At 36.3% G+C, this 11,665-nt stretch overlaps 1 protein-coding gene across 1 annotated transcript in view; it reads right to left on the bottom strand.

Annotated features, from left to right (window-relative positions):
• The window catches only part of DGKE (diacylglycerol kinase, epsilon 64kDa), a 32,763-nt gene that overhangs the window by 2,328 nt on the left and 18,770 nt on the right, over positions 1-11,665 (bottom strand). Inside the window, exons 4-9 of the mRNA XM_008580861.1 lie at positions 10,676-10,795; positions 8,699-8,842; positions 8,281-8,438; positions 7,891-7,942; positions 1,601-1,714; positions 62-133 (exon numbers count right to left, since the gene is read on the bottom strand). Coding sequence (XP_008579083.1) covers positions 62-133; positions 1,601-1,714; positions 7,891-7,942; positions 8,281-8,438; positions 8,699-8,842; positions 10,676-10,795 — 660 coding nt within the window. The remainder of the gene's footprint in view (positions 1-61; positions 134-1,600; positions 1,715-7,890; positions 7,943-8,280; positions 8,439-8,698; positions 8,843-10,675; positions 10,796-11,665) is intronic.

Here is an 11,665-nt window from a genome sequence, read left to right on the forward strand (position 1 = left end):
AAAAAAAATCTTCATAATCCAGAGACCACCAAAAACTTTAGAAAAGGTGTTATTAGCTTACCTCAACTTTTTTATTCAAATCTTTACATTCTTGAACTAAACAATCTTTGGTTCCATAGAATAAGTAAACAGCCTATGAAAAATGGACGTAAAATATTTTACTAAAACTATCTAACCCTGTAAACATTAAGAAGAAATACACTGTACCAAGGCTCCTTGATATGAATGCTGAATCATGTTGATGGAAAGAAGGGGCACTAAGAGGGATACTTTGGTCATGCAACCTCTGGCCCCATCCAACACCACCATTCTAGTTATTTTAAAGGGTAAAACTGGAACCCACAAGGGGCAGCAACGAAAATATACAATTAAAAAACAATGTAAAAATGTCTCTAACATATTACAGAAACTTTTGGCATTTTTAGTTTTACATTTTATTCTATTATGCTATTAATAGTTTAAAAGTTCAGGCCGGCCCGTGGCTCACTCGGGAGAGTGCGGTGCTGATAACACCAAGGCCACGGGTTCGGATTCCATATAGGGATGGCCGGTTTGCTCACTAGCTGAGTGTGGTGCTGACAACACCAAGCCAAGGGTTAAGATCCCCTTACCGGTCATCTTTAAAAAAAAAAAAAAAAAAAAAAAGTTTAAAAGTTCTAGGTGAACTTTGGTGCAACAGATGAAATGTTAATCATCTCTCTCTTTTAGAAGGTGACAATAAAGGCCATTACTTTTGAGTTTAATTAGCCTGTTTTTTGGGGGGAATGTAGGACAGGGGTAGTTTGTGTCTAAAAGGTGTTTTCTCTCAGTTTATCCAAAAAGCTGTGTTTTACCAAGAAATACTATATTAAAATTAGAAAATTCCACCTGTTCCTAGTACTTCAGATTACTGAAGGAAAGTAATGCAAATACATCTAACAAACATTTTATAATCACTTTTGAATACAGAAAGGTTGATAGACGCACTGAGACGTTGCATTAATTACCAACTGTATAAATGGCAATACTTATTGCCTTAGTAAGAGAACTATTTTTAAATTTGAAATATTTGTAAGACAGAACCAGGAATATAAATCGTTTTGTATTTATTTTTCACATCCTCTTGCTCAATCACCAAAAAACATTTTAAAAAATTCTGAAACGAAACTTCCATCAAAGGAACCAGTTACACTAGAAACCAGAATGATGAACTTAGCTAAAAGCCATGGTCAACAAGCTGCTCCTTTCCTTACCTCATCTGCCAACAGAGTTTTTCCAGGCCAACAGTATCTATTTTTTTCATTAATAACGTCACCAAAAATTTATTGTCTATTTCCATTTTAGCTGCCATTTAAGATAAGCTATCATACATTCCACTTAGTTGCCGTCTAAGCAAAACATGCTGTAAAACATCCCAACTTTGAATTTTAAAAAATTTGTTAGTTATAAAATACTTTAATAAAATACATTTAAGAATTTAACTTGACAGGTCCACACAAAACAGAGCAGGTAAATGTTTCTGTTAGTTCAATCCAAATCTAAGAATGCAAAATATAATTGAACTATTGATTTTTACTGTACCTTCGGTGATAAGCAGGAAATGTTATTTTATCCAACACACCTTATTAAGAATTCTGCTAGAAAACAGATATGGTGCCTTCTCACGATGAGCATGAAAATTGAGAGCCATGAGAGCATCAGGTCCAACAGAAAAATAGTTGTTCATTGTGAACTCCTGTGAGAAAGAATAAGCCAGACTATGCTTTTATACAAGCTTGCATTATAATTAAATATGTAAATCTCAGTCTTTATGAAAACTGAATACTTTCTGCATTTGCTTTTCACATAGAGGTATTTTATACTGTCTAGTGAAATAACCAGAAATAAAGCTTCAGTTCAAGGCTGATTACTTATAGATATAAATCTCACTTTCCATTTCTGTTTAAAATGCCACACCTCAGACCTCACCATCTAGAAGGGCTGTACTTCATGCATCCAGGCTTTTCATTCCCATGTTCCCATTACATTTGCTTTTCACCTTTCTCACAACCCCCAGGCTCTCAGCTTCTAATCAAACCCAGGCTACTACTGGTACCCCTTTATCTTACTTCCCAACCAAGCCTGGATTCTGAGGCCGAACATTTCAACTACTGCACTCAACAGCCTCCTTAGTTCCAATACCCCCCGCCCTCGCCCGACCTCTTCTCATATTAGCTTTATTTTATTTGTTAATCTTTTCTCAAACTGTTTTCTCAGTTCTTTCCAGGTTGCTGGGCACTGCTGGTGTGAATCTTATATTATGATTCTGTCTGTTACAAAGTTATTTCCAACTTTGGCTGGACATAATCGCAAATTGTGCATGGCAATCCTTTAGATGACTTCCTTTCCCATGATCCATAGTGTTTTATCTCAAAATCTACAACTCTCCTCAAGTCCCTGGTCACCAGCCCTTTGTTGTGTTCAGCTGATCTTGATTCTTGCCTCGCTGGAAGAAGCAAGATCAGCAGGTATGAATTATCATGCTGTCTCTACTCACCATCTAAAAATTCTGGCTTTACTCAAATGTACCTTTTTTCTTCAAATCAAAGATACTCTTAATCCTTTTCTTTTTTTTTTCCTTTTTGTCTTTTTTTACTGACCGGTAACAGGATCGCAACCCTCGGTGTTGTGCCCGCACCGCGCTCAGCCAGTGAGCGGGAACCAGTCTCCACATGGGATCCGAACCCTCAGCGGGAGCGCCGCCGCGCTCTCAAGCGGCGCACTCTCCAGTGCGCCACCGGGCCGGCCCACTCTTAATCCTTTTCATGTCCAAGTCCAAATTTAGTCACTCATTCTCTTCATCCCTTCCCCATTTATCTCTTATGGAACTATGATTCACTAAATGTTTGTCCTTCACTGCCAAAATATAATTTAAAATCCTAATTCTTCAAACACTTTAAACATCTTATTTGAACCAAAAATACATAAATTTGCCTTTTCATACATTAATTTGCCTTTATTTTTAAATTTTATCCCTCCCACTTTCCTAGGGTTTTTTTCAGGAACTAAAGATGGGGCAACATAAGCTCCATGAGGGCAAGATTTCATCACTGAAACTGCAGTACCTAGAACAGTGCCTGGCACCAGGTGGGCACTAAATAAATATTTGGATGTAAAGATGAATGAGGTTCTGTCTAGTTGTATTTAATTGTCAGGAAGTTCTTCCATAGAGATAAGAATACCCTATTTAATTATAGCACATCTATTCTTAATGGCATATCTTATTTCCTGATAGCAAAAGGGTGGAAAATGTCTTATTTGAATCATCTAATTGGTGTGAAATTTTGCCCAAGTCTTTCTTTGGAGGAATGATCACTGATAAGTAAATACATATTTTAATAGTTAGCTCCTTTTCATTACTGAGTAATAGACCCTGGTATTGATAAGAAATACATCTTTTCTTTTTTTTTGCATATCCATCACCTCAAATACCATTTCTTTGTGGTAAGAACATTTAAAATCCTCTCTTTTAGCTATTTTGAAATAAACACAATTGTCACCATGATGTGCAATAGAACACAAGAACTTATTCCTCCTATCTGACTAAAACCTTGTGCTTGTTGACCAATACCTCCCCTTTCCTTGTCCACTTCTCATACCCCCAAGACTCTGGTAACCATCATTTTACTCTCTACTTCTATGAGTTCAACTTTTTTAGATTTCACATGTAAGTGGGATTATACGGTATGTTTGTCCCTGTGCCTGGCCTATTTCATTTAGCATAATGTCCTCTAGGTTCATCCATGTTGTTGCAAATGACAGGATTTCCTATTTTTTAAAGGCTGAATAGTATCCAATTCTGTAAATAATGGTATACCACTTTTAAAAAATCCATTCATTCACTGATGGACACTTACATTGTTCCACATCTTGGCTGTTGTGAATAATGCTGTAATGAACAGGAGAGTGCAGACATCTCTGACGTATTGATTTCAATTCTTTTGAATATATACCCAGAAGTGGGACTGCTGGATCATATGGTAATTCTTTTAGTTTTTTGAGGAGCCTCCACATTGTTTTCCAAAACGGTTGTGCTAATTTATCTTTTGAATATATACCCAGAAGTGGGACTGCTGGATCATATGGTAATTCTTTTAGTTTTTTGTGGAGCCTCCACATTGTTTTCCAAAACGGTTGTGCTAATTTATAATACCACCGACAGCGTATAAAGGGTTCCCTTTTCTCCACATCCTCATCAACACTTATTGACCAATGGAATAGGATAGACAGCACCAAAATAAACCCATACATCTATAGCCAACTGATTTTCAACAAAGGTGCCAAGAACATACAATGGGGAAAGTACACTCTCTTCAATAAATGGTGTTGGGGAAACTGCATACCCACATACAGAAGAATGAAAATGGACCCTTATCGTACCCCTTATACAAGAATCAACTCAAAACGCATTAGACTTAAATGTAAGACCCGAACCTGTGAAACTACTAGAAGAAAACATGGGGGAAAAGATCTGACATTGATTTAGGTAGTGATTTCTTGTCGATGACCCCAAAAGCACAGGAAATGAATGCAAAAATAGACATGGATTGCATCAGCAAACTAAAAAGCTTCTGCACAGCAAAGGAAACAATAGAGTGAAGAGACAACCCACAGATTGGAAGAAAATATTTGCAAGTCATACATCAGAAAATTGGCTAATATTCAAAATATGAAAGGAACTCAAACTACACAATAACAAGCAAACAACCCTATTAAAAAATAGGCAAAGGACTTGAATAAACATTTCTAAAAAATAAAATACAAATAAGTAACAGATATATAAAATAAATGTTTAACATCATTAGAGAAGTGCAAATTAAAACCACAACGAGCTATCACCTCACACTTGTTAGACTGGCTTTACCAAAAAGAGAAATACATCCTTAATATTAGCATTCCAGGAACTATGATAACTGCCAAATACTTTTGAGTATGGGAACCATTTTAGAGGATCTCTCAACACCTTTTCTAATTTGTCTATTTTTTAAATTCAATTTTTATTTTTAATAAAGCAACCCACTTTAATAAGTCATATAGTTCTACAGGGCTTCAAAGGAAACATAGTAGTCTTCAGTCTACTCTTCCTCACTTATAATTCCTGCTCCCAGAGCTCTTTCTATAGCTCCTTTTTCTGTTATTTATCTCTGTATTTCCAAATGACATAATCAGACTGTTATTTCTTGATTTCTCAATTTTAAGTATTCTTCATTGTTTTCTTAATAGGGACTTCCTACTGCCCTCACTGACTGCTACTGGGTCCCCCTTGGACTTTGAAGGCTATGCGCCACAGTCATCTGGTGTCCAGTGCTGCTTCTGAGAATTCCTGATACTTTGTGAGTGACTTTTCCCCCCTCTGGAAAGTTTAACAATTCTACTTTTATCCTCAGAATTCTGAAGTTTCATGATGCCTTGTGTAAGACTTTTTATTGATTCGACCTGAAAACGCTGGGGAATTTTCATTACTATTTGATAATTTTCTACCTTCTATTTACTTTTTTCATTCTGAAACTTCCATTTTTCAGTTATTAGATTTCCCTGAATAGGTCCCCTGACTTTATCTTTCCCCCTATTTTCCATCTCCTTGGCTTTTTGTTGTATTTTGAGTCGTGTCTTCAATTGTACCTTCCAATCTGATATCAAGTTTTAACGTATAAGAGACTTTTTTGGGGGTGTGTGTTTCGGAACGTTCCTTTTATAGCACCCTTTCTATTTTCATCCCTCTCTGAGGATGTCAGTTCCACCCCCCAATTTCCTTTGGCTTGCCAGACTGTGTTTTTACTACATTTCTTTTTTCCTGTTTGTTTCTTTTGGGCTCTCTGATGGTAGAGGCTTTCCTTAAATGTTTGTTCTTGCCTCCAGTCCTTAGGTGTATCTGTTCACATTTCAGAGTAAGGCATAAAAGGCAAACAGTCAGCTTTAAATCCAAAGGCAGGGCTTGCAGGAGGTGAGTTTCATTACAGGGCTACAGCACAGGAATCGGGTCCTTTTGCCGGGGGACACCCAAATGTCAGTGTCTGTGAATCTTTTCTTGGGCAGGTTGGCTTCCCTAGAGAGAAGTCCTGTCTGCCAGTATTCTTGAAGCTGAGTGGGTATAATAAAGAGCCAGGGATGGCACCTTGCACTGAATCAGATTTTTCAGTGTCTATTTTTAGCTGGCTAGTTTTAAACTCCCCAGAGTAAACCCCAATCTTCTGTTTGAGTGGGGGAGGGCCATATTTGACTACATGAAGCTGGGGAAGCGGAGGTGATCTAGGAGGAAACAGCTTCTTTGGCTAGTCCCTTCTATTTTCATTTCCACCCTATTCTCCTGCCTTCCAAGTGATTTGGTGACCCTAACTCCTAAGCCTTTGCTTGGTTCTGCCACGTAAGCTGGTTTCCTTCTCAGTTTTCTGTACTGCAGGCACTTAGCATTTCAGCTTTCTTCAATATGTTAAACCTTCTTAGTTTTGGCCTCTCAGAGACCGCTACCATCTCATTTCCCGGTCTCTTTGCCCTTACGGTTTTGTGCCTTCTCAAAATCTTTACAAAATCTGTTATCACCATTTTAGAGAGATTTTGGTGGCAAGGAGATGGATGGAGAAGTACAGACAAATGCACATGTTCAGTGTCTCCTAACGCTCTTTTTTCAAGTCTACATTATTTTTGCTGTTTATCACCACCTTCTATAACTCTGTCTTCTGTACAACTGTTTTCTCCTTATTCACTCATTGTACTCTTTGGTCTCCTTTAGAGGCCCTGCTTCGTCAGAGCGTCACCGAAATATATCTCTTTTCAAGATGTAGTTCTTGACCTCCTTCTTCCCTCTCTTCCCCCACATTCTTTCATGGATTCTCAGCATTTAAACAATTACCAGAAATAAAGCTTCAGTTCAAGGCTGAAAACTATAGACAGGAATCTCACTTTCCATTTCTGTTTAACATGCCACACCTCAGACCTCACCATCTAGAGCGATGTGCTTTATGCGTCCATGCTTTTCACTCCTGGGTTCCCATTACATTTGCTTTTCACCTTCCTCACAACCCCCAGGCTTTCAGTTTCTATCAGTCTCAACCTGGGCCATGGCCCCTTGTAGTTTATCTTACTTCCCAAACCAGCTATAATTCCTCAATCTACATCTCTAGCTCTGTCCCTGTTTCTGAGCAATAAGTTTAAACTTTCAGCTTCTTATTCAATGGTCCACAGCCTTTTGGGTTGATGTGCCCCAAACCTAATTAATTTTCTTCCTACCCAAATCTTAAACTTCCTATTTTTCTTATCTTGGTTAATGTCATTTCTATACATTCAGTCATCAAAACTAGAAATCTAGTAGTAATATGATTTTCTCTCTTTCCTTTATACCAATCAATAGCCAAATCTTGATCAATCCTACGTCTAAAATGTTTCTGAATTGTCCTCATCTGAAGAATCTCCTTGTTTCTGCCCTAGTGCAGGCTTCTTAGCTATTTTCACACAATCTCCAGAGTATCTTTTTAAAACACAGATCTGCTACCTTTGTATTATTTGCTACTTGCCAACCATGCTCTGTACTCTTTCATCTCCTTTCCTTCTGCCTGGAAGGTCCTTTGCTCTTTTCTCTGTTGATCTAAATTGTATTTACCTTTTAAGGACCACCTGGCAGGTCTTTTTCTCTGCAATCTTCCCAGCCTGATCTGCCAGGGCAGAACTAAGTGTGCTTGCACTCTACTCTCTCCCACAGCACTTTTTACAGTCCAGTTTGGGGTGAGCACGTTAGTTTCTCTTCTGTTCTATAACCACCTCCCTCGAGATAAGCGTCAGGTCTCTGTATCCCACCAGAGAACCACATCTTATGTAATGGAGGCAATCCATGCATGTCTGCCAAAACTACATGCAACTGAAGAACTAAAAACATACCTTGGGTTTTCTTAGGTTGTAGTATCCTTTATTTGTTACCTGAACTTTCCATCTAAAAAACAGAAGTTAAAAAAAAAAATCAGTACTTTTTACCAAAAAAATCCTGTACTCTGGATGCCTGATAAATGAGTTTTTTCTATTAAAATAGCATTTGAAAAAGTATCCACATTTCAGTGAGTATGAACATTTTGGGAGAAGTACTCAGCAAAACTTAATTATCTTGGCCCTTATGTAATAACAAAACAAACCAGCATCTATGTATAAATACAACGAACAGAGTCTTTTACATTTAAATTACATTTAACTTTATATCTACACAAATCTTCTTTTACAAACCAAACAATATTCCCAAAGCTCAAGAAATCTACTTTTTGGGGAAGTGTAACTTACCTATCTAGTTTAATTCCATCTGCTTCCATTACATTTCTTAAGACCTGTGCAACTGGGATTTCTCCAGCATAACCTGTTCCCCAACCCAATGTATTGGACAGATCATTGCCTGTTCCCAGAGGCAAGACTGCCACCTGTGGAATGTATTTTTCTTGTCCCTAGAATATTGAAGATATATTTTAGGTTTTTCTCTTCAAAACATTTGCAGAATAATAATATTTTGTAAAACTTAAAGACCAAAGTAATGAAGATAAAAATATAAATGCAGGTTGTGCTAACTGCTTAATTATACCATCTCATTCTCAGCTATTCAAAATTGGCAATGTCTTCTAATATTAACTTGTATAATAAAATAAAAACGAAAATATTGTATTTTTATCTTATAAGTGCTTCTATAGTAGTTCTTAAAAACTGGTACCTTAATTTTCATTTCATCAATTGAATCCAGGACCCAGCCCACAGTCCCATCCCCTCCACAAACAAGTACTCGAGCTGAATAATAGGGAAGAAGAGTACAGAGTTGCAGGGCTTTGATAGGGGGAGTTTTAGTTACATCGAAAACCTAGAAAGTGAAAGAAAAAGAAAAAATTATTTTTATCTGACATCGTCCTTCACCTTTAAGGATGATTTCCTCCAAGGTGAGTAGAGATATGACTGAATAACAATACTGGCCACTATGCATTTATCTTTTACAATATGCCAGGCACTGTACCAGACTTTTGATATTCATTGTGGCTCTTCCCACACTGACTCTACAAAGCAGGAGTCAGCCTCATTCTATTGATCAGGAAACTGGGTACAGGAAGGTTAAATCACTTGCCTGTGATTTTCCAGACAAGTGCTGAAATATAAATACAAACTGATAGTCTATCCATTATACTATATTGCCTCTTCCCTATGCACATAAAACTACAATGTGATAAGGTCATCTGTAACTAGTCTTTCGTATTTTATAATTTCTTTTTCTAAACCATCACTAGTACAAGTTAGTACACATTTCCGGAAAACAATTTTGCAATATATATGAAATGACATAAAAATGCAACATACTTGATATCCATAATTCTGTAAACAATCCTAGGAATATGTTTCAAAAGATGAAAATGCCCCATGTATAAAGATATAATAATGTAATCCTGGGGACAATCTCAACTTCCAACAGCAGGAGACTGGATAAATTATTATTTTTTTACTGGATAAATTATGATATACCCGTTCAACTAATTATTTTAGGCATTAAGTATGTAATTATGAGGACTATGTTGTAACAGGAAAAATATTTATACCATTAATTAAAGAAAACAAAATGCAAATTGGTATTTAGATTGTCATACATTGTTAATATGTAAACACACAGACAATGGAAAGAACAGGGAAAATGAAAATAAATGACATATTTGTGTGGGGAAATTGCAGATGATTTTCTCTTTCCTTATTTTTAGAATTTTCTTAAGCTGTATTAATACTGAAAGTGTAAAAAATACAAATTGGAAAGAAAAAAGTTACTGCATTTCTGACTGTTGCACAATGGGTTTAGTTTTTCAAGGCAGAAGTTGCCAGCATGGACACTCAATCTTAATGGCGTGATCCTTTTTGTTCTTATTTTAAAAACTGAAGAATAATTTACATATCATAAACTTACCCATTTAAAGTAAACAGGCTAGTAATTTTTAGTAGGTTTACTGAGTTGTGCATAATCCAGTTTAGAACATTTTTGTTGCTTCCATAAAATCCCTCAATGCCTATTTGCAGTCACTCCCCATTTCCAGTCCCAGCCTCAGGCAACCACCAATCTACTCTCTGTCTTTATAGATTTGCCTTTTCTGAACAGGTTGCATAAATGGAATCGTACAATATGTGGTCTCTTGTGTATGGCTTCTTTCACTTAGCATGTTCGTGATGTTCATTCACCGTAATATGCATGTATCAGTAGTTCGTTCCTTTTCATAACTGAATGGTATTCCTTTGCATGGGTACACCATATCTGGTTTATCCACTCACCAACTGATGGACAGTTGAGCTGTTTCCACTTTTTGACTATTATGAATAATACTGCTATAAACATTTGCACGCAAATCTTTGTGAGACATGTTTTCATTTCCCTTGGGTAGATTCTCAGAGGTGAAATTACTAAGTGATATTGTAAATTTATGTTTATCTTTTTAAGAAACTGCCAAACTGCTTTCTAAAGTGGCTGCACCATTTTATATTCCCACCAGGAGAGTTCCTGTTTCTCCATATACCATATTTGAATGTTTTGATCCTTTTGTAATTACTATTCTTTCCAATAATCAGGTGATTAATGATTTAAAGCATTTAATAACCATTACATTTTAGGGAAAATAAAAGCTAAACATGAAAATATTAATAAAGAAAAGGTTTTCTCTTTAGTTACCTGGACTGGATTTAACAGGATCCTAAATTCTCCCAACAGTCCTTCTCCCATGTTAGTTCCACTACGAGAGTTGGCCAGGATTATTAAGGGGGTCCACTGCTTTCCAAGCTTTGAGGCTAGCTAAAAAAAAAAAAAAAATCAACATTAGTGAAAAGGGTTTCACTCCTTGATAACAATGTGCTGTAATTTGCTGAAATAAAAACAACTATACCAGTACTACCAATAAAATATAAAAATCATAGAACTCTAAGAATGGAGGGGGATGTTAGTGATTAACTAATTTAACCTACCACTTAATGTATAATTCTCTTCTACATTATTCTAGGTAAGTCATCCAGCATACGCTCAGATACTCATGTAAGACGGAATTCACTAATAAGGCACTTAAATCAAACTGTTAGCAAGTTTTCACCTAACTTGAACTGAAAAATCTGTCTTTCAATAACTTGCATTCCACTGTTGTAATTTTGATTCTGAAAGCAACTCTCATTTGTTCTTCCACAGAACTGCTGTGCTTAGACACCTGAAGCACTGTTATCTTTCATTAGTCTTGTCTCCTAGGCACTACATTTCAATTTCTTTCAACCATTTATAGAATGAACATTGATTTTTCTCTGATATCTTGAGTTTCCTTTTCTGGATTATTCTTGTGTATTTCAGTTTGCAAGTTTTTAAAAAATTTTTTTAAATCTGGTACTTAGAAATAGATTTCAGAATTCAGATCTGTAATAGCCAAAGTTAAATGAAATTAACACTTTCCATAATCTATTTCTTTCCTCTTCCCCTTTCCTTGTAAATGTAACCATTAATAAAGCTGTTCTGGAATTTTATTTAGTGATTCTCATCACTTTTGATCTCAGATTGAATTCGGATAAATAAGGGATTGTACATTTAAAAAAATATATACCACTACAACACTGGTGTTTTATTTTTTTTTCCCTTTTTGTCTTTTTTCGTGTCTGGCAACGGATCACAACCCTCAGTGTCGTG

Source organism: Galeopterus variegatus, unplaced genomic scaffold (genome assembly GCF_000696425.1).
Source record: "Galeopterus variegatus unplaced genomic scaffold, G_variegatus-3.0.2 Scaffold2179, whole genome shotgun sequence".
In the NCBI taxonomy this organism is placed as follows: Eukaryota; Metazoa; Chordata; class Mammalia; order Dermoptera; family Cynocephalidae; genus Galeopterus; species Galeopterus variegatus.